The 24572-nt window shown below is 36.8% G+C and overlaps 1 protein-coding gene across 1 annotated transcript in view; it reads left to right on the forward strand.

The window, feature by feature from the left end:
- USH2A (usherin) overlaps positions 1 to 24572 on the forward strand; it is a gene marked incomplete at its 3' end in the record, with an annotated part of 389347 nt that overhangs the window by 236537 nt on the left and 128238 nt on the right. Inside the window, exons 38-40 of the mRNA XM_082305924.1 lie at positions 13335 to 13485; positions 13658 to 13800; positions 22142 to 22770. Coding sequence (XP_082162050.1) covers positions 13335 to 13485; positions 13658 to 13800; positions 22142 to 22770 — 923 coding nt within the window. The remainder of the gene's footprint in view (positions 1 to 13334; positions 13486 to 13657; positions 13801 to 22141; positions 22771 to 24572) is intronic.

Genomic DNA, 24572 nt, shown 5'->3' on the forward strand with positions numbered 1-24572 from the left:
TGCTACTATGATTTGCACTGCTTTTCTAAAAAGCTCACTTTATTAGACTTACTTTTGACAACTCCTGCCCCTATAGTTTCCAGAATAAAATGACATTTTCATTAACTGTCAGCAAAGGCAAAGGTCTTTGGGTTGCTTTCTTTTGGTTGTTTTTTTTTTTTTTTGAGTGGGGTGTGTGTTGTTTGTTTTTGTTTGCTTGTTTGTTTTTTTGTCATTTCATTCTGTATTTTCTACACTTGAAGCACAAACAAACAAACAAACAAACAAAAACAACAAACAAAAAAACCAAAAAACCTTAAGGGGTGAAAAATTAAGGGTCTCTTAAGATCTTGCTGAGGGTGAAATGTAGAGGGAATCAAATCACTATTCTTTTCCTCTCTTTGGCTGGGGACAAAACCAGAGATGATCTTTCTTAAACATCATGGCCATAAAAGTGTTTTTGCTTTTTTTGCTGGTTTCCTTTATAGATAAAAATAACTTCTATTAACTCCTATTTGGAAGTTTTCTGTGTAGTTTGGAAATCTGAAATTGAATTTAAAAGATTTTAAACATTGTATCTGAATTCTTAAAACACTTTGCAGAATTTAAATATTTTTCTTCCATATAGTTAATTATTTGTTCTGGTGGTGTTTTAAGTTTGATTTTTCACAACTTTTCCCTAGTTTAGTGCTCCTCATTATGTAACATCTATGCAGTTACGTTTGGCCTAGTTGACCTAAGGAGAAATAAGCTTCTCTATAAAGACAGAAAGGGAGAGAAAAGGGAAGTTGAGTGAGAATCAGTCATTAGAGTCACCATTTCTCCTCTGGCGTCCCTATAATGCAGTGGTGTTGTATGCTAACCTCTTTCTTACAACAAAGGCGACTGTAAGAGTCTATAGCCCTTAGTGATTGCTGACATTTGACAGTTTTTCCTCACTGTGCTTTTCTTTCTGAACATTTATTTTTGTGTCTGCACACATGTGCAGATGCACACACACAGATAGGTATATGATATATTAGTATATGAACGTTCATGCATACATGCTGGATTTTTGTCTTTTTTTTCTTTGGATCTGCATGCAGCTCTTATTTATTCTTCTGACAAAGAAATACTATGCTCTTAGATTAATTCCAGGTTAGTAAAATACAAGAGAAAGGGAATTCATGTATTTCATGTTACAGTGGGATATGTCCAGTATTGAATTATATTAATTTGTACTATTTGTATGCTGACGTATTTACTTTTATGATTTTTACAAATATTTACTAATTCAGGCTTCTGAAGTGGCTGAGGATTGTTATTCCCATTTTACAGATAGATAGAAAGACAGGCATTTGTTAGCAAGGGAAGGTAAAAGAGATTTTTATATTCATCCTCATGCTGAAAAGTATAATATATGTGTCAGAAAGTTTGTCAGCCTCTCTTCTTGTCCCTCAGCTTAGACTGGGGGATTGCCTCTCCATGAAAGGTATTACAAAAGTTGAATGTGACCACTGTGTGCATAGAAAATACATGAATTCAGGTTGACTGATTTTAGATTATCTAAACAGCTCTAATAGAACACATAGAAAGAAAAGTTGAATGAGTGAACAGATGGCATTATATAAAGAAAGAATACTTCTCTTTTCTCTATTTTTCCTTCCACTGAAGTTGTGAGTGCTCTTACATACTAAGAAGCCTGTTTGAGAGGGTTATTCGTAAGAAATTGATAGTGCTGTCCAAAAAATTCAACAGGATGTTCCTGATGGTTGTAATCTGAATTAAGCAGCTGTAAATTTTCTGTGATGACGATTTAGCCTTTTCAGTCTATGTTTTAAAAACGAGCAAAGGACAGGAAGTTTTCCCTGCCTCTTTACTTTTTGTCAAAAGATTGAAGAAAACCTGCATTGTAGAGAATAAGTATTGCCAAGGTATTTCCTTTACCTCAACATATGGTGAATTGTATGTGCAGATTTGAGTAAATGCTGTGACACGTCTTGTGGCATATAAGGCACAACACAGTCAGCCTCGCTTGGGTTTGAATAAAACGTGATGGTGTTACTAAGACTTTTAATCAATTAGGCTACCCAATTTTGAACAAGAAGACAGTAGCCAAGGTCTTTTCAGTAAAAATACTTGGGAACAGATCGTTCATTGTTGTATATTGACACACTTCCACCAATTCCAGTGGATTTATGTGTTCTTCAGCATTATCTGAGGAAATGAAGCCAAGAGTTAATTCGTATAAATGGTTTATTTGTTAAAAGTATCTAGAACACGACATTAACATTAAGGAGTAGCTACTTAATAATGCTGTATGCACATTCTTATGTGGATAGGTCAGGTATAAAAGGTTGTAATCCTTTTACCCTATTCATCAGATAAGTCAACTGTATATTTTGGATGGATTATTTCCATGTGTGAATAGGCTTGTCTGAATTGCTTTTTATTCACCTTAAATATTAAATATTTTGCTTCAGCGGATAACACCTGGATCATATTTCTGTCAATTGAAATGCTATTTTTAGTGGGAGACCAATCCATAAGAACAGTTAGAGATTTTTGCCACAGTTAGGTGGAACGGAGGTGTCACCTTTCATATTCTGTCATAGCTTATATCTGTTAGATCACTGGCCGAAAAAGGGAGATCTGGATCATTCATCCTAAAGTGACTGACATTCCGGTCTCCCACTTGCTAGCCAGCGTACCAACCTCAGGGTTCATAATCAAGGAAGGTGGAATACTGCTCATCAGTCCTGTTGAAACTTTACTACTGTGGGGGAAAAAAAAAAAAAAAAGAAAAAGAGGCTTATTTACTGGGGGAGAAGACAGAGCAGGTACTATTGTAACCCAGGGCTGAAGACACTTCTCTGGTCAGGGTGAGGCAGTGTACATGTCAGCAGCAAAGGGGGCAAGAGGTGCAGGTCTTGAGTTCTGGGCATTTGTGGATCTGGATGTATGTTGTTCATCAGCGCTGATACTCAGCATGAGCATCAGAATGTGATCCTATTGCTATTTTCTAATGCAGCTTAATTTATTGATACTGCAGCTGTTGAACTAGACTGTAACGTGAAGTGACAGCCATAGCATTGCAGCTGGCAATTTTGAGAAGTGATAAGAATTCTTGTTTACTCTGTAAATGTGATAGTTCAGATTTGTTGGTCTTGGCCTCATGTGTTACATAAAAGAATAATATACAGTGTTTTGTTGTTATTTTCCTAACTATAATGGTTTTATTTCCAGAACTAAATTTTTTATTCTGCTCTTTGCCGTTGTACAGATTACCTCCCTGAGAATTTTGCGTGTTGATCAATGGCAGGATTTGGTAATATAGGAAAAATAACTGTCCATACCGTTAATGATGACAGATACAATTAAATTAGTTCTCTGCCATCTCCTTTGATGTACACAGATTTCTTCCATTAATATTGATGGACTTTAGAGTCACAAGCACATGTTGGGAGGGGAGCAAGCCCCTGAATGTTGTATTTTGCTCTTTGTGGAACTGACTATATCACTTTATGTCTAAATGTAAGGAAAGCTGCTGACAGTTTTGATATATTAAATTATAACTGAGAACTAATTCAAGGATCAAAGATGCTCTTTGGGAGAGATCACTTTACTGGTAGGAAAAATCATTACCTTTTTTCCCAGTCTCATATATTCGTACTGTATGTCTTGGAAATATCATTCCCTACAGTTTCTGAATCTTGATGTTTAATTTAACACAAAGGTCTTTGAGCAGCACAATGGGAGGGGGACTTCTGCTAGTAAAAGCTCGTAGAAGGAAATTGAAATGTACATGTTTTTTCTCATTTATCAAAGAAGTGCAAAAATCTAAACTGACATTTTATATCAAATGAATTATGAACTGTGTACTTTGTACCTAAGGGAACAACAACTAAATTAGACTTTTGTTAAAAAGAGAGAGAGGAGAAAAAATAGGCTTTTAATAAAATATACAGTCATTTTTGGTATTTTGTCTGAACCTGACATATGCTGTACTTTGCAGAAGAAAACCAGAGAGTATAGGCTACTTCAAAGGCTATATGCTTTGAATGCCTTAGAGTGAACTGAGAAGCAGTTTAAGATAACACAAAAACCAGAGCTTCTACTTAATAAGTATTGTTGCTTTGATATTTTTGTTTTCAGCCTTGTCCAAATCAGGTGAACAGGAAAAGATAATATGCTTTTTAATAGCTTGAGGATTGAAGCAAAGTAGTAAATGATATTTTTTTTAACTTCCATTTGTGAGAGTACGGTTGCCACTGAAAAAGACTTCCAGGGGCCAAAATTTTAGAAGACACTGAACTGAACTGTAAGAGGTAAATTTACAAAGAGTTATATTTTTGGTATTTTAAGGGCATGACTTCCACTGTCTTTAGGTGAACAACACTTCTTGCAAGCAAAGAGGAGACTCCCAGTCTGTAAAGTTAGAGTTTGTAACGTTTATGAGATTTTGTGCATTCCCAATTTCTGAATTTCCTTCACAGCTTTCAGTGGGAATATATTTATTTCAGTGCATTGACACAGAAGACACTTTGATATTGTTGTGATAAGCACCTACACCTTAGAGAAAATTGGAAATGAGAAGATAAAATTCCATGGTTTCTTTGACAACATATTCCCTAGTGCACTCCTATGGCGCTTTTTGATATATGAACAAAATATCCAAGAACTAGTTGCTTTTCTCATATGTCATATACATATATTTCATAAAGATATATTTCAGAAGATTAGGTAAGTTAGAATATACAAAAGCTTTCAGAAACTCTGCAAGCTCCTTGTAGAAAACAATGGTGTATGAACAGCGATTGTGGGGAATATTATACCATGAACACATCACAAAATCTGAAACCCAATAAGACCAGCTATGTTTGTAGCTTTAGTATTGCTTTATATCAGTACCATCAGGAGACTAGAACCAAAACCAAAGCTGTAATGAGATGTATTAATGACAGTACTTCCTCAGCTGAGATATCCAAACGTACTCACACCCAAGGAGGCAGTGCCTTGGTCTTTGCAACCTTGCAACTCCCAGTAATGATAAACTCATCTGATCCTTTAATATGAGTGTCTGCTGTGAGGAATGGTTTATTTATTAGTAAAAACAATGGATATTTTTAGTTAAAAGTAAGGTGATTGTTTTTCCTCATTTATAACCAAGATTTTACTTTTATTATTTAACAATAACGGTTTTCTTTTTCTAAATGTTCTCTCTATTTATAAAGCATAGTGCTACATAGTATTCATTTCAAAACAACATGTAAATGCCACTGGAAATGTGGCAGTGTAAATGCACATTTTTATGTTACAGAAAGGGAAGGAGAAGAGGTGGCAGCTTGAAGGGGTGCAGTGGTTTGGCAGAGCCATGACAGAGAGCTGGTACCCTCCAGGCATGATGGAGAGTCAGACTTTCTGCTTATGCTGTCTGTGGAGGAGATGAGAGGGATAGGGACAACAACTGTAGGTGGGAAGAATCCCTTTCTTCATTCTCAACACCTGACTCCCATCTTCTCTATAAAAAAACAGTGACAATGAGACAGAAGTATTTTGTTATTACCACATATGGCATAAAGAAGTTAGCAGCTGCAAACCAAATCCAGCTCTGCGTTGCCTGGATTACTAGGAGCAGAAGCTTCGAGGGAACCTCTTTTCCTCCTCTCTCTGCAAATAACGAAAGAATTTGAGGGGGGAAATGTCTGTTATGGCTTCAGTTGTTTCATGTCCAAATGGTAGTCCAGGGACCTGGATCTCATAGATACCTGTAGCACATTCCAGATGTAATAAGACTGCACCACCCATTGTGCGTAGTTGCTCCCTAACACCAGCTAATCTGTCGTCTTGTCAGATCTGTTTTCTATTTATGGACACTCTCAAGCTTGCATTCCATCAGAAATGGTAGTATTTCACACCATCCTCTGTGTACTGCAGAGAAATTTATGGATTAAAAATAACTACAGGTAATCTTATTGCAGATCTAATTTATTTGCAAACCTGCATTGTTCTTCAGTCTGTACGTTTAGGCATGTATAAACGGATTCTTCTGTCAAAATGCACATCAACTGGTAACACTTTAGTTTTCTGCCGGCAGGGTAGACTGTTCTGTGAGTAACAGACCACTGGCACATTCATACTGCAGGAGTGCACATAATGCTAGTATTTGAACCAGGGGACTTCTCATTTAACAAGAACATTCACATCTTTTTAATATTTGACTTTAGCATTCGGTTGGGTTGCTATATTTTCTTAGTTTCTTTTGCCACATTGAGTGGAGATACAGCAACAATCATTTGCAGAAACCATGTCCGCTTGTTGAAGTAGAATGCTGTTTTCTGGTTTTGAATATCCATTGTTATGCTTTTGCTTTCAGTCATAGAATAAAACAATATTAAAAATTACCTTTCAACAACTTATGCTTCAGACTGAGGTGTATGCTTCTTGTAACATCACCACCTCTGTGCCTTTTCCTTTTTCTTTGTTCCTTCTTTATCTTCTGTGATGTTAAGGGTCCTCTTCATTGAATTATTAGGATGAAAAAAAGTTCATCAGGAAATCATCTTGTGCATCTTCTTTCCTCAAAACCATGAGTTGTCTCATTTCTGGTAAAACATTTGTTTAGTATGATGGAGATTTGAAATCTTTCTTGCAGCAGTTTAATCCCATTACTGCATGTCTGGTTTTCCAGGATGCAGAAATTCTCTTTGTCTGCAAAACTTCTGTGAAGTTGAAGATTTCTGTATGTCTATCCCTCTGCTCTTCTATTATTCTTTAAGCTACACAGGTTTAAATGTTCTTTCCTGGTCTTTTCCCAACCATCAGCGATATAATTTGCTTTTTTCGTTGCTTTCAGGAATCACCTATTGCCAGAGCTATCTAAGAACTGTTTAGTTTTAAACATGAAGTAAAAAGCTTGAAAGCCAGCCTGCAGGTCTCTGAAACTGTACCATCAACATTAAGAAAGAAACTTCAATTTAGTCAAGAGTCTCCCACCAGCAATCTACGAGACTCTCACCAGAGATGTTTCCATCAATGTGGAATATATACCTGCCTCTGGTCATAGCTCTTTCACCTTCTTCCTTTCAAAGAAAAAAAAAAAGAAAAAAGTCCTGAAATTCATCTCTAAAGCTGCTTCATGCAGGAAGCTGAAGCTATTGCATGAAGATAGACAGGATCTTGTTCCTTCTGCTCTTGCCACGCCTATTGCCCTAAGTAAAAAGAGGCAGATCTGATAGTTTCTCACAGCTACGTCACAGAGATATTTCATTTTCCAGTAACCAGAGTCACAATTAACCCACAGGAGCTGTTTGTTTAATTGTGGTTTCTGCCTGATTTCATAATACCAATCCTTATGTTTTTTCCTCATAGTATTTTTTTAAAAAATAATTTTGCGATATGACAGTTATTGGCTAGGCATCCTTTTAAACAGTCTGATGAATAATTAGTTTTACTGGGCAGTTATAAATTCCATTCAATGTCTTTATGACAGGTATTAAAATCATTAATCATTCAGCTAATTGCTTATTGGCATTCTTTTGTAGCTTTTAGAGTTTCGCAAAGTTCTTGCTGAGTAACATGGATAAACTTCTATCTATCTAGCAGGAGGCATGTTACTTTTTATATAAAGGTAAAGGTGACAAATCTATAAGACATTTTTATAGTGTTGACCTCAATAAAATATAACACTTAGGAAAGGGGCATCTCTTTTTTTTTACTTGAGACCCATATCTGGATTGCAGATGTTGAGGTTGTACCTGAAGCAAAGTTCATTAAAAGGAGGGGGAGGTCTGATTTTGTTTTTCACTGGAGCAGTATTAATGAGGAATAAGTAAGCCTGCTCTGGGATTGCAAATGACAATTGTCTTAAACTTTGGGTCTGCAGGTCATGGATTAAAGCCCGAGTTGATTTTCAGGGCCCTACTAAAATTGTACTCTGCAGCTTGGAATACCAAATAGTGCAAGTGGAGGAAAATTTGCAGTCAGAGCTTACAGACTCAATCCAGATAAAGATAAATTTTAGATTTTTCAAACTTATTTTCATTTTTCTGAGTGATATTGTGCCTTACAAGTACAAGTAACATTAAAAAATAATGCTAAAAGTGAAAAGATTTACAAAGCCACTCCTTTTCAAATGAAATTACTATTACAGCAGAGATCCGATGTATAAAACAGCATAGATCATGACGAGAGAACAAGATATTTCTGTACCTTGTTTATGTGATACTTCTGAAACGAAAATTTCATGAACATGAGGTGTGAACAGGTTTGGATTTACTGGGAAGTTTATGGAGGATTTAAGCTACTCGTTTATGTCTCTCTACTTGCTTTTTCCCATAGCACAGCTTGCTTTCTTCCCAAGCCCCATATGCCAGAAAGGGGCAAGAAAAGGCCACTGTGGACCTTTCACACTGTATATTCCAAAGTGCATGCATGTGTGTTGAATAAGGGGTGCGTTGTCCCTGGTGTATGTATTACCAGATGGAGATATATCTGTAACTGAAAACATATATCAGTGAAATTATAAAATTAAAAAGAAAATCCAAGAATACTCTATGCATTCTTTAGGCATTGAGTAGGTGGAAAACAACATGGTTGAGCATATATATTAAATGAAAAATCAAGAAAAACTGTGTGTATTTGCTACACACTGAGTAGGAAAGATAACTGGGAAAAGAGGGTTAAAAACCAAACTGGAGTAAACTTCAATGAACCTGTGAAGATAAGAAACAAAAAAAGCAATCTTCTGCTTTGTCAATAGATAAAGGTTTATAACTAGCATGCCCTTCTAGTGATGACATATGGCCCAGCATCATGGCCTGTCTTTCAGTTAAATGAAACAAAAACACATGGCCACATTGAGAATTATGGAGAGTGCAATGACTGGAATTATTTGGACTGAGCAAACAACTAGATAACAGGCATACCTGGGAAAATCGGGAGAAACAAATGTCAACGTGCAGAACATATTGCCATAAAAAGTGCCGTAATGAGATGATCTCAGTATGGGCACCTAAAATAGAAAATGAATCAGGGGTATCTAAACAACCACTGCAATGAGATAAAGAAATGGGGTTTGTGAATTGAACCTGGAAAAGAGTGAGAGTAGGCATGACTGAGCGAGACATTCATTTAAAGGCAGTCTGACTGAAACTTTTCTTTGCTGTTATGGCACAAACTCTGGAGAGCCTATTTTCCTTCTCTGTAGTTAAATACCTGCAGTTATCATTTGCATATATGTGTATGAAAAATATTTCAATTAGATGCAAATGCATCATCTGTGCTAAATATTTTACACATGCAGATGTGGCAAATTGTAGAGTTACATTTACATAGCTCCAAACTCTTCTAGTTGTCTATCTACAGATATTATGGATACAGAAGGGCCAATATCACTGTTAAAAGTGGTGTCGCTTCAAAGTTGGTGTGAGTTTACAACAATTTGATAGATATCAAATCGAGCTCTACTGGCTTTTCTTCCTCTTATTAAAGATTAATAGTACGGGCATTTTTATAACTAAATAATAATTTATTGTCCTAATGATAGTTCACTTTTAATAATCCTACTTAAAGTTGTCTACTTTCAGAAAATTTAAATTTCAGATATATCCTTATGATAAATGTAATTAATACCTCTCAGAAAAATAGGCTTTCAACATGGAGTAAACATTTAAGCACAACCATTTAACACAATGCTTGCTGTCCTAAAATAAACAAATAGTTACAAAGCTGGCTACTACTGCGTATGTTTTTAGGAAAGAAGTTGAAACACTTTTCAAAGACTGCTTAGCACATTAGTGGCCAAGCAGGGGTTATATCTTTCTTGACTCATCTGCGTGTACCTGAGTATCTGGAATACAATATATCATTGTCAGCTTGCAACGGTCTTCAGTTTTTATTATTTTGCGGGGCTGTTTATTAATTCTTTGATTAAAATTGACTTCTGATTAAATATTTTATTCTGCCTTTGTAGTCTCTTCATATACAAAGCGTGACTTTCTGCCCTGCTAAGTGAGGATTTACTGGGCTAGATGTTGATTCAGTAGGTTGCAAGTCGAGTGGTTGCCCCCTGAGGGTCATATTAAAGCTTGAGGGGAGCTTTTTGAGCAACATTGAATCTTAAAGACGATATATCAAGCTGATAGATACATGGCTCTTCTGTTGAGAAATTCGCAGTAGAATTACTGCTGGTTGCCAGTTATTACTTGGGTAGTAAGGAGTCTCTTGGGAGTATGGATCGGATAAAAAGGGTTAAACTCAGGGAAATGTTACACTGAAGACGTTGGTGATGAGGAGTGTTTGAAATAGTCAAAGGATGTTTTGTGTGCAATTTAGAATTACCATTTTTGGGGGGAAGTGCTCTGTGGTTTTAATGATCAAAGCATGATTAGTTTAATAGAGCACCTTTCTCATTATGACTCAGCAGAGACTTGACAATTTCTTTGTTGTACCCTCCTGCCGCCCTGCCCCGTTCCTTTGAAAGTGCATAGCTGAGGACACTCGCTAGTGCATAGCTGAGGACATTCTCTGCGAGCTACAGGAAGTCTTTCAGATTAAATAAATCTGCTCTATATTCTAACATGTTGGTTTGAAAGTAGTTGGCTAGGCTTGTTCTACAGGTCAGTTGACTTTCACAGAAGAGATTCGTCCAAATTTCCTGCTCTTCCCTATGCTGTGCTTTTGTTGGTAGAAGAGATTTGAACATTTAGCTGAGATTACCTACGCCATTAAAATAACATCCGCACTGTGAATTGTTATTGACATTTAGACAGCTACATCTTTGTTTTTTGATGAACATTCCTGTATCGCTATAACCACCACTATACATACCTAAAGCTTAATCGGAGCTTTTACTTTGTAGATCTCGGAGAGCTTTGCAAAGAAGGATAAGTATGATTATCTCCATTTAACAGATTGAGAAATGAAAGACAAAGGTGAAGTGATGTGTCCTGACAGAACTGGAAATAAATTTAACGCTTTTGCCTCCTCAGTGAGTTGCTCATACTCTCTCCTCAATAACAATGTGAACTTTGGCTTCCTGGCCAAATTACAGCTCAGCTAATTAGATTCATTTTTAGATGTAGCTTTTTTTTTGCTGTGTAGAATTTCTGTGTACCCTTAAACAACTAGTGCGTTTTAAGCTATAGACAGTTCAGTTCTAAATGAGGTAGTACCCTGCTTTGAAGGCATATTGAGTCTTTCTGTTAGGGTCAGCTTATGAAAACACTTTAAAACCCTCTAATTAAAGTTTTTACATTATTTGTGCCATCTTTCTCATGTTGTCTGAGTTTGCCTGCTAACAGCTTCAGGAATCACCTTATAAAGGGGTGCCAAAATAATTCATTATTATCTGCGAGTACTGTACTTCAGATCCGTAAGATTTAAACACCCTTATTGCACAACTCAACTCCAACATTAGTTATGTTGCTGCTAAACAGAACAATGTTAAGTGAGGTAAATATATGTTCTCCATTTTACTCTGAGAGTGAAATTTAATTCACATACAGAGGCATTTGGTGTGCAGATGTTTGGTTTTGATGGCTCAGCTGGAGGGATGTTGGGGGCTGTTCAAGTTAAATCAGCCATCTTCTTCCCTCTGAGTTGAGGTGCTCACAAGCTCTTGATTGGCCTTGAAGGTGTTGGCAAGGGATTTGCAGACCATGAATTACCTTAGTCTCAGACATCTCCTGGGTTTGGAAACAGGAAGATTTCAAGTTTACCTGGGATGTACTGGAGCCTTATTGCCTAGGTCTAGATAACAGCAGCAGGAGGGAGCATCCAAAGGCAGCCAGGCTGGTTCAAGCCCAAAAATTTTATGTTGTCTTTTTCGCAGTAAGAGAGCGGACGGGAAGGGAGTGAGGGAAATTGGAGATCCTGTTCCACTTCATTTTGTCCTGAAAAAAACAGGAGGGTTGCAGGGCTAGGGGCCAATTCTCAGAAGTAAAATACCTGGTAATAACTCAAGCACCCCAGCAGACAGCTTTTACTAAAAATTTCTTATGAGAACTGGCAGACCTTGAACTTAAGGGAAAGGGAACAAGTCTCTAGATTGGAGCAAGCCATGTCTTGTGTCTTTCTACATAATACAATTTGGAGCTGGAGCTGAAGAATTTTTAAGTTCTCCAGTCATAAGTATATATAATCAGAGTAAACCAGCCAAGTGCCAGTTCACATATGTCTGAATATATACGTCAGTATGAATAAAAACTATTGTATATGACTGATGACTTCTTTTTTCTGAGCCAATGCCATCCTTTCATCTGTTTCAGGGAGAGAATGATTCAGACAGTATCACAGAGTCTGTTACTTTCTCTTAGTTACCACCTTATATACAGGTGGTAAATGAAAACCATAAAACTTACTGTAAAATACTGTTCGCTCATCTTACAACTTACAACTTATGCCCTGAGACTTACAACTAGACCTTAAGTTACAGATCTGTGAGATTGTTTTTTCCAATAGAGAGAAGGAAGAAAATAACAGCAACAAAAATTTCTCTTGGAAAGACCAAAGAAAGAAGCAAATGGTAACTACTGGACCATGAAAAGCAAAACTATTATACAAGAGTTTAAATGACAAAGGCAGTAACTTTCCAGTGTTTTAACTCTCTGGAAAAGAGCTACAGAGCTAGGGCTACAGACATGCGTTATATATAAAAGTTCCAGATGTGTTTATATACAGAAAGTTTCTTCAACAGTTTTCTTCTTAAAGAAAAAACAAAGCCATAAACTCATGGGTGCAAATTGGCATAGTGCTTTTTACTGCATGCAGTGCAATTTGCAGCAGTTAAAGGTCATTGGTGGTATCATTACTGACAGATTTTGATCTGCAGTTCCTGGACTTCATAAAAATTAATTTCCTTAACAAAACAGTGGGCTAGAGACTGACGCTTCAGTGAATCTATTTTGATTTCTACCTAAAGACCTTTTTTCCCTTAAAATTTCTGCTGTTTTCTTTTGAAATTATTATTCATTTATAAGGGTGAGAACGTATCTGAATGATAAAAAGTCTGATCAATTTTACTGTTGCTGGGTAACATTTCTGTGAGCATTTCTTTAGCTTCTCAGGGTGGCAGAGCTGGGCACAAGGAGAAGTAGGTAATATTTGAACAGGTGGTAGAGAATATGTTGCTTCTGAATTACTTCTGGTGTTTGGAGGTTTGCTTTTAGCAAAGTGATAGTCATGTAACTGTATTGGAAAGAAGAAAATAAAGAAATAGCATTGTTCAGTAGTGAAAATGTTAAACTAAAAGGACCATGTTAACATTGCTGTTGATCCTGAGGAACAGTTTTTCCAGTATATGGAGCATTTTGTTTCCACCCGGCATATGTTCTCCATGGTTTTCTCTGCTCTAATTCATCCATGTTTTTCGACAGCTCCAGATGGCATGATGCCTCCAAGGCTTTCATCTGCCACTCCGACCAGTCTTCAGGTTGTCTGGTCTACACCAGTTCGCAACAACGCCCCAGGCATGCCCAGCTACCGACTCCAGATGCGGCGGAGGCATTCTGCTGGTGACATTTTAGAGTACGCAGACCATAGCAAGGCCACCATCAACTGCTGAGCAAGAAAAGTCCCGTTACCTTGAATATGGCTCACCTTTAGGGTGGCTGTTTTTGTTACAAGATGTGTAATGTTTTAGTCTTTCTTTAGGTGCTGGGATGCTTAATGATGTAACTCATGCTGCTTTTCTTTGCAGTTTGCTTTCCAGCCCTACTGCTTCCTTACAGCACAGGGTCGAAGATCTTCAGCCGTACACTGAGTATGAGATGAGAGTGGTTGCCTCCAATGGTTATGGCAATGCTTATAGCAATTGGACTTCAATGACTACAGCAGAGGACAGTAAGCAGTCCGATCTTATTTAACTCCCTTTAGCAGAAAATATAAATAAGAGTTCAACTGCCATTGCATGTAATTTCTTTTGGTTATCTAGCTTTCTCAGTTAATGTATTTCCTTCCTGAATATTAATTTGCAATAATAATTCCTAAGGGATCGTGTATCTGTTGTCTTAGATTTTCATAAAACATGAATATTTAAATATGTTTTGTGAAGTAGTATCTTATTTCTTTATATAATACCCCTCCATGCATATGTGTTCATACGTGGTTAGTTTAAGATACACTGGTAAGTACAGCTTTGTAAGTGGTATTCCTTTATATTCTGGGACTTGATTCTGATTTCAGTCATATCAGAAAAAATAAGTTGAAGTTAATAGTATATGACAGTTGTCTTATCTCTGTGTTGAGAATACGTAAGCTGCACCACAGCTGAACAGAACTTTTCATTCCCAGTGATCTTTGTTAATTCAAAGTGGTGATCTACTGGTCTGAAATTGAGTTTGTCATTGCCAGTCCCATCACTTTCCTCATTAATAGTTCTATGTTCTGTAGACTTACTCCACGTAATTTGTTCAACAGTCCCTTGATTTAACAAACAGGTATCAGCATATAGGTATAGCCATTTAGTTGGCAAGGTAGGATTTTGCACCTGATACTATATTTAAGCAGAAACATAGGACAAAACTTGAGCTTGTTATGCATAATACAGATACAAAATACATACTTTCCAGCTTTTTTAAGAAACTGAGCTATTAGTTTTCTCTTACAGTGTAGCAGGATATCTAACAGCACACTTTTTGGAAAAATCTGTTGTTTTCAAATATATTCTTTACTTTTTTTTTTTAATCAGTAATGGATGACCCTATTGTACCAAATTTTAGAGAAATTAAATATTTTCTAAAGAGATTTTTCCTGTTATATCTTGTTTAATAAGAAAGTAAGTCATTCTGAGCAGGAAATTCTGAGGTGGGGGTGGGGGGTGTTTCATTACTGGAGTCATTACTACGTTGCTCTCTCTGCCTTCACACCAAAGTGCCTTGTGGTCTTACTCTGTTTTACACTGACAGGAGACCTGCATTTCAGACTGTAAATTTAACCTGATGCTCATATGCAATTGTTGTAGCAAATATTCAGTGCTGGTGACTCAACTTCATTTTAGTCCCTTCTCTAAATGGATAGCTGTCTATCTCGAGAAAACACCCAGAAGAAAACGTGTTCCCACAACTGTAAAACACTTTTCTTTGAAGCTGGGCAAATAATTCACAACAGAAATGTATCTGATAAATCCATTTAAGCTCCAAAGGTATAAATGCTTCTATGAACACATTACCTATAAGTAATCACCTAATAAAAGTAAGTTCTGAACTTGGTCTTTACGTACCAGAGATGTGTTATCTACCTGTGAAAATCTTTGCTGAGATTCAACTGCTTTATTGTAATTGTTTGTTACCAAAAGTGGATACAATATTATTAAACTTGTCTACATTCATGGTCTAAATGCAGCCAGTTTCCCGTGACTATTTCATTCAAATTGCAATGATTATTTAGCTCTGGTCAGATAGTTCACATAGTGTTGTTTCTTTTTAGATAGAAGGAGCACAGAAGTGCATTTAAAAGGCATCACTTCTTAGTATAGGTAAAAATTATTTTTTGTGCAAAGTAGTAGGTGTGGAATTTTAAAATTCTGGTTTTGGGAGTTAGGGATAGGGCAGAAGGCCGACACCGGACATTCATTCCTATATAATCTCCTTGAACATATATGTAGAAGTTACCTGCTGCATAGAACTTGGATGGTCTTTGTGCACTAGCATGTAATGCTACCCTCTGCAAAACCTGGCTGCAAAAATGCCTTCAGTTAGTATCGAAGGTAGATGTTGCCAAAGGAAACTTAAGAACAAGAAAGAAAAATATAATGCCTCTGCCAGAGTTTACGCAATTAAAATATTTTGAGATTAACAAACTCTCCTCTTGAGCTATGATGCTGCGTCTCGTTCCTTAGTTTAAAACAAACTTCTGTAGTTCAGTTATAAACTCCATGTCTCCAAGGGGAAAATTATGTTCATTAAAATGTCCTCTTCCATTTGCATTGATACTGCTAAAGAATACGTGCTGATATGTCCCCAGTAGCCAACACCCCTTGTAATTTACACAAAAACCGCCAACTTTCAGTGGTGACAAAGGAGTCTGGTTTTGGTGTCATTGTGGAGGGCTGCCACCTGTGAAAGGATATTCAACTCAATTGCTTAAGACTGAATGATTGTCATTGGGTATAAGCAGTATTTCTGTCAAGGTTTCAATATGTTTCTCGTAAAACTGCCTATACTGACAGCTTCTAGCAGAAGTACACTTAATTCCTGGCCCTGCTAACCAATAGACTTTGACTTTTTAAAGTACAATGTGATAGTAGAAATTTCCAATATCTCTTACTCTATTGAAATATATGTATGTACACATGTTCTTATTGAATTTTATGCAGTGAATATACGTCTTTTTTGTTTCACCAAAGCATAAAATATCTGTAGGAATAAAATATATGCATGTGTGTGTGTTTATGTGCGCATACACCTGATAGCAACAGATGTAAATCAACACATCCACTTTTAAAGTCAATAGAGTTCTACTAATACAAGCTGATGATTTCACAATATATCTGCATATTATATTTTATTTATGATAAATATTTAGTAAACTAGGAGGATATTAGGAGAGATTAAGGAAAAAATAGCAAATGTTGCCATAAGAATCAGTTGTATCTGATAATAAAATGTCTTAATATACAGATTAGTAGGTTTGGGTTATTTTTTAATGCAAGAAAAAATGCCGTAAATAATTTTCAAATCCTTCCATTTATATGAGTGTGGCACTAGTAACTGATTCCATGCATTTTTTAAAGTCTAACCTGCCTGTGCCAGATAACAATAATGTACATAACCTATGAATATTTTAAAACCTGCTAAACATGTGTTAATAAAAGCTGTTTCTTCCAGTGATCTTGGTCAGTATAGCATCAGACTATTTACTGACAGACAAATAGAAACAGTTGATGAAGCTTCTGGATTAGATCGTGCTTTTGGTAACTTGAATGTAAATTTAAGATAACTCTCTTGCAATCAGTGTAATCACCACTGAACTGAGAGGTCAGTATGTACCATTGAACTGAGAGCAGAATTTCATCTATTGCATTCAGAAATAAAGTTAAATTTTCTAGATATAAAAAAGGAGATGTCAGTTAAGTTTTCCCTTTTGTTATGGCAAGTCTTTGAGCTATCTGAGAAGGAAGCTGTAAAGGAGTTGGTTACAATTACCTGAAGCTGGCCCAATGGCAGCTGCTGCGTTCTTATGGTGTAGCTTTATGATTTGCAAAATTATATTGGCTGGTAGCAATCCACACAGTGTAATCTTTGATCAGGGAGATAGTTCCCAAATAAGAAAGCTGCTTTTTCTAGTGCTTGAGAAAATCCATCTTGATTTGGACAAGTTTTAAGTTAGCAGAATTGCTACTTTAAAGATAAGCTGCCTGTTCCTTTCTTTTCTTTTGGATGTCCCAGAAACTGTCTGCAGGACATCTCAGTCACCAGCATGTTCTATACGTTGGCTACATTTCAGTCCCGTGGGTCAGCGTACAATTCCAGTATGGAGAGCTCTTACTGAAGCCCTTTTGTAAGTGCTTGGCTTGCACTAGTTGAGAGAGAAGGTTTTGCGAGCTGCCTATCAGGCAGTCCAATTTTTTACTTTTTAGTTCTTACATAAGTGACTACAAGTCCATCTCTTTTATGTACAAAGAAGTTATAGGCGAGTCCAATGTTTATTCACAATAAGTAATGTCAAAAGTACACAGTAGTCACTTGAGATCATTACGTATGGAAGTTGCTAGGAAAAAAAAAAGCAATTAAAAAAAGAGAGCTCCTGCAATGTATCAGCTGAGCTATTTCTTGACAAAAAGGGAAGCGTTATTCCTATCATATAGAGTGCCATGGCGTGCTCCTCTGGCATGCTTACCACAAAGCTTTGGTTCCAGGATGAGGAGGCCTATTCTCTTAAAGCTTCCTTATGCAGACAATAGAGAGACGCAATGCAGGACAAGAGGGTAGATGATGCAGTTCTCAGCTCTTGGAAGCACTTGCTTTCTCTGCTGATTACGTTCATTGTCTGAGAAGATGAGTCTCCTACTTTAGCTATGTAAGTCAGGTCCATACAATTTAGGCATATAAATGAATCCATAGTTAGTTGGTGTGAATGTGGTTACCTGTGCTCAGGAAAGATAAATGGAAACTGAGGCAAGAGAAGACAAAATCTGGTGAGGTGATAAAGGGAAGAGAAAGTCATGTGAAATACATGACAGGGTGAACTGCAAAAGGACAGAACAAATTAAGCTGAAGTAGTATAATGGCAGATATGATACGATGATCGTATGATAAATAGTACAAGCTGCCCATCCATGCCTATAGATTAGGAATTAGAAGTTGTTTCTTAACTGGTAGGCTGAGGTCCGGGAACCAATATGCATTTGGAGCAGTAAAGGGCAAAAAGTCTGAATATTCTGAAGACAGCTCTTAATACATATTTGAAGGGGTTCATATGGACTGCATGTCATTGCATGAACAGCTTAACAACTTTTGAGTTCTGTGACCTGATGTGATAAAAGATTCCTGTGGTCCCTCATGCCCAGAGCTACACAATTTGGATTTTCTGCTGGATACAGTCGGTAGTATATGAAAGACACCACATTTTGTTAATATGTTAATATGTATTCATTGTCCATGTTCCTGAAAAGAGTAAATGATTCAAGAATAAAAGGCACAGCATTTCTATTCTGCTTAGTGAGAGCGTTTCCCAGCAAATCAGGTATTTCTCATTAGCTTTAAAGGGCAGTAGTCCAGGTACATGTCTCAGTATATTAATGAAAGTATAGATTCCCCCAAAATACATCCATGAGAGTATAGCTCCTCGCTCCCCCAGTCTGTACAGTAAGTAAACAAATGTGTGGTTCCAGTCAGGGAATTAAAAAAGATGAATGACAATTTTGTGCCTACATTTTAAGTCAAGTCTGAACTTTTGAAGCAGATGAGCAAAATAGCCTGCCATAAAAGATAATTTCATTTGCCAAAATGAAACTACCTTCTAGTATTAATGCTGTAATGAAATGGTTTGAAATATGAACTAAGAATCTTAAGGAAAAAGATGCCCACTGTTCCCATGTTCAGTAGTTACTTCTATAAACAATTACATCCATGTAAAAAGCTTTATGATTTTATTTCATCATTGTCAGGCTGAGCTGTGTAGCTGTCATACTTTGCAGTCTTCCCTCCAGTGACAACCACATTGACAACATGTTATACTCCACATTGATTTTACAGTTAAGGAGCTGATTGTGATATATAGGGATTTTAAGAATTCAGCTGAGAGGCTGACTTTTGCCTTTTATCATTCCATTAAAATTTTATAACCATCTTTTTCATGTCATTTCATCCATGAATTCTTACTTTAGAAAGTGATAGCTACTGCTGTGAGCATAACTTTTCTCATGTTCAGAGCTTTTTATTGTATTAGCAAACTATCCCAATTATAGTTAATACTCATGTTTTACATAATTGTGGTGACCCTTTCAACCAAGCAGTATCGTGCTAGTTGATTTGTATATAGAATTAGATGATTCTGCTTGCCATTTAAAAAGAAGCTACACTGAATGAGTGTTGAGGACCAGGATTTAATGCTTTCCCATCCAGTGGGGCCAATTAAGCATCTCTCAAACGTCTTGTTTGAACTCAGAGAGTCTTAAAAGTCTCTCTTTTAAAAGGGCAGTAGGGAATGTGTGGGTAGGTATGCTAGCTACCAAAATATGCTTTTTTGAGAGGAGGGGGAGGGATTAGGGGGACCCAAAGTTTAAGTTTGACAGCTCCTCCCATACATTACAGATTGTCCTTAAGGAATATATCTAAACTCTGGGGGGGTTGAAGCAGAGGTTCAACTAATTACCATGAATGTTTCACCTGTAATGCCAGCAACGTATTCAGTAGGAATAAAAAGGCTTATCTGTTCCCTCACAACAAACTGCTTGATTGTTGTGGGGGGTATTTTGTTGTTTTGGTTTTTTTTTTTTTCCTTCAGCAGAAACTCACAGTATGATAGCGTATTTATGAGGTATAATTAGATAAAATGCAAGTTTGTAGCTCCGTGGTAAATATTCTATCTTTCAACTCCCCTCCCCCATTAAACTAGAATTTGCAGCAACTTATTTTCAAGGTCTTCAATTCCAAAGCAGATTTTCCTCTTTCCCCTTCACCCCAGCAAAATTTTCGGTTTACAGAGTATACGTCTAATTCAGGTTTACACCTCCACCTCTCCATCTTTCAGTGAAGTCTAAATAATGGACCAAATTTTGTTCCAGCTTATGACCTAATTGATTTTGCCCAAGAGTACATGCAAATAGAATTGAATTGCTCTTTACAACAGATCATCTTTTATACTTGTAAATTCAGAGATCTAAATTAATCCTAGAGTGCACAAGCATTAAATATAAAACTCTATCCTTAGTATCACTGTGAGTAGAACAGGATATGTGATATGGATGAGTTTTATGGAGTTGCTTTGTGATGCATCATATAATGAAAGAAAAAACACTTACTTTTTCAAATTTAAAAGAAAAAAAAAAAAAAGCTTGCTATCCCAATTTTACATCACTGTTTCCACAGACATCAGTGGAATAATCCTGATTTAGCTCTCTTTGTATGTAACAGGAGAATCGGGATTTCTGACTGCTTCAGCTGTTATCCTAAAACATAGGGGGAGCCATTCATTATGCTGGATTTGTTTTCTAGGGTTCCTCCCCCCCCCCCCCCCCCCTTTGTCTTTTCACTTAAAAATTACCAGGAATTATTTAACTGCTAGCAAAGTAAATTATTCTTCCTATAGAGATACTGTTCCTTGTGGTTTGGACAGCACACTAGGAATTAAATGATGGTGGTGTTGACTACTGTGGAATTCAGCATATGCTATGTCGTGTGTCCTGGAGTCTTATCATACCCACAATCACTAATGAATTTTAGATTTTTCAACCCTTAGCATTTGAAACTTAACCCCCCCAAAATCCCCAAACCTAAAGCTATTTCAAACAATTACTAAATCCAAGTATATCTTTTTTTAAGATTTCAATAAAATGTAATGTTCACAGAAAAATCTCATAAATGTCAAAATTGCTATGGGCAGAATAGGGGGGAATATAGTATTTTCTTGATCTGCTGTAGCAATTTATAGATTTCAGGACGTGGTTTATAAGAATGCTAAATGTTCTGGAATTACAGCTGTTACTGATCAGTGATTGAGCCAGATTTGTGTTATTGCACCATGTTCTTGCTTGTACCTAGAGAGCAGTAAAGCCTCAATATAATAAAAAGCACCTGCATTTTAAATGAAATTTCAATTGAAAAACTTAACAGCCCTTCAAATTGCAGAATTTAACGCAGCCCAGTAAAGCTTAAATAACACTTTGCCTCCACAGGCTGAGGGTTTTGCATTCAAGGTGACTTGATTGTGTCGCATGGTGAAATTATTTACAATTAAGGAATTTCTCTGGAGGGCTGCAGAGTATTTGCTGTTCCACAACACCTATGCAGGCATATGGTCGGTCTTTTTCAGTATTCATGGAAGCTCCTGAACCTTTATGATAATTGAATCAGTTAGAGTGCTGAGTGGAGCAAGCATAAAACCTGTTAACCTAAAGGTCAGATCTGTGCATTGTTTATTTATCAGTAGGTGAAAGAGCTAAATCGGCAGCTTCTGTCACAGTCGCAGTAAAAAATCGCCTATAATATTAACAGGGAGTAGATAAATTGCAAAAAATGGATTAGAATTATAAACAGAATGAAGTAAAATATTGAATATATAATGAGAGATGCAGTAGGGGCTTACTGAGCTGTAAAATATGCAGCTTTGTTATGCCTGTGCCGTTGGTTGCAATTAGTAGCTAGCGCTCTAGAAAAATATCAACAAAAGCTAGAACTGCAGTTCTATATTGATACTTAGCCATACACTTTCTCCACATGGTAACAGCATTGAGAGGACGCTTTTGAGACACGGGAGGAAAAAAGATGCAGAGAAGGAGGGAGGAGGGTTGAGAGGAGGGAAGGTGTCCTTACAGAGCAGCTTGCCTTTGATAACAGCCGTATTCATCCCTTGAATAGCTGGGCCTACAGTTTCTGAAGAAATAGGCTGTTTGGCAGATTTGAACTTCTTTTGTCATTTTGAGACTCATTTGATGAGTACTGCTTGCTAATGCTGACTTTTTGCACACCACAGACTATTAGTAATTTTCCTTTCCTTTTTTTTTTTTTTTTTTCTGTTACAGAACCTGGACCTTTAGATCCACCGCTTCTATTGAATGTTACAGCAAGGGCAGCAAGCATCACCTGGCAGCATCCTTTAAAGCAAAATGGCATTATCACTCATTATAATATTTACCAAAATGGCCAACTGCATGCTACAGTGCTAGGAACTAGATCTAATTGCACTGTGCAAGACTTGCATCCTTACACAGTCTATGTGTTTCAGGTAGAAGGATGCACCTCTAAAGGATGCTCTCTTTCACCCGAGACCCCAGCAATACGGACTCTTCCAGATGCGCCTGAGGATATTGCAGCTCCAGAGCTCTATTCTGACACTCCAACTTCTGTGGTCATATCGTGGCAACCACCTGCTCACCCAAATGGTTTGGTGGAAAACATTACGATAGAAAGGAGGGTGAAAGGAACAGAACAAATATCGACTGTGGTGACTCTCCCTCTCAGTCAGTCCATGAGCTACATTGACCAGAGTACGGCTCTGAGCCCTTGGCAGAAATTTGAATACAGAATGCTGATGAGCACTCTTCACGGAGGCACGAACAGCAGTGCATGGTCAGAAGTTACCACTAGACCATCAAGACCTGCTGGTGTTCACCCACCTGATGCAGAAGTGTTGGGACCGCATTCGGTTAAGGTAGGAATAATTCGCATTGCCTCATGGCTTTAACATGTTTTCTGTGTAGCAATTGTGTATTTAAGAGAGACATCTACCGGCTGAGCCAACAGATTTCATTGCTGCAGGGGTAGTTGAATAATTAGTGTCTGTCCTTTGGCTCAAAAGCATTAGATTCCTTTCCATTTTTTTCCTTTACACCAGCCTCTGGCATTATACTCCAGTTCATTTTCTTCCTTATACACCTAACATATTTTGAACATTAAACTTGAATGCTTACTTTTAACTCCCTAATCAGATCAGAAAATGACCTACTACCTTCTCCAAAATTTCAAGACTTCATTAAATGCTAAGAAGTAAAAATATTTTTTATGTAATTAAATCTTGTATATAATTATTGGATTTTTTTTAAAATAGCTAATGAAAAAAAAAAATAGCATTGGGTTCTCCTGATTTATGAAAGAGTCGTCTTACAGGACTACCTAGGAAGTTTTCAATTATTCACATCGTTCTGTTGGGAATGAACTCTAGAGGACAGGATAACTACCATTGTTTTGGCTTGCATACAAACTTCATTCAAGGGAAATTAGTGTAACCAAACAAGAGGGATTTTCGTAGCTTAGAAGCCTCTTTTGTGTAAATACACACATGCTTCCATGGATTCAGTCTTGTACTAATGCCAAAAGTATTGGTACAGTAGCTTGCTCACCAGAGCACAAAACAAAGGACATTTGCATAAGATTGAAGTTCATCTGTTAGATTTATTATTTTTGGTACACACTGTATTTTCAAAAGGTAAACAGAGTGGTGTTACCAATGCAGTCTAAATAGTTTGAGGGTATGAATTTAAGCAGTAAACCAATGCTGATTTTTTTGCTTTGTTCACACATAATTTTAAGCTATGAAAAAAGCTATTCAGCATTAGACAAAAAAATCCATAATTAAAATTATGTTTTAATGTCTAAGGAATTGCATGTTACCTCCATATTAATAGCAAATGAGTTCAGTATGAGTACAATGGTTACCGTAAGAATTAATAATGATCGACCACTAGTAATTGTGATGAATTGCCAGACTGTTTATTGAAGATTTGGGCGATCTACTTCCAGGACTCTGCTCTCTGTGCTTCTGTAGATATATCTTAATATCCACCACAATTTATAGTAAAGCTTTTTTCATGGATTTACCAGAAACAGCAATGCTGAGTAAACAGTAGCCCTAGTTCAATGGCATGCTTACACACATGTCCACATTTTATTGCATGAGCTTTTACACATTGGCTTCAACTCTGAGCACAAAGAAGTCCCTGCAACCTTTAATGCTTCTGTTAATGTGATAAGGGCATAATAATTTTATATCTTACCCATATTTTTTCTTTCTCCAAGTGCAGTCAACATCCAATCCTAATTTTAAAAGCCTGTGAGTTATCAGAGGTCTTGTCATTCTTTACTGGATGTCTTTTCTTGAGATCAGAGGTGTGTGCTCAGTTGTAATTTTATTGTCTTTTGCTTAGCTCCAAGATTAAGTAATCTACCAATAGTGAAAGTCAGTTTGATCATTTACTACTTCTGAAACCTGAAATCAGGCAGTGCAGTCTTCACTCTGTAATAATTTAATTTCAATGTAACAATGCTTTTTAGATTTCTTTTCATTTCTTGCTGAAGAGTTCAAATGCTTTTTTCTTTTTCCTTCTTCTTCCCCAGTCAATCATTAACATTCAAAGCTCTTTAAAGCCCTTTAATGTCTACATTGTATGACCTTCTGTATGAGTGGTGGTCATATTTTGTGTCACCGCTGTTCTTGTAGTCTCAGGTTTGTTTTTC

This window comes from Platalea leucorodia, assembly GCF_965183815.1.
Source record: "Platalea leucorodia genome assembly, chromosome: 3".
In the NCBI taxonomy this organism is placed as follows: domain Eukaryota; kingdom Metazoa; phylum Chordata; class Aves; order Pelecaniformes; family Threskiornithidae; genus Platalea; species Platalea leucorodia.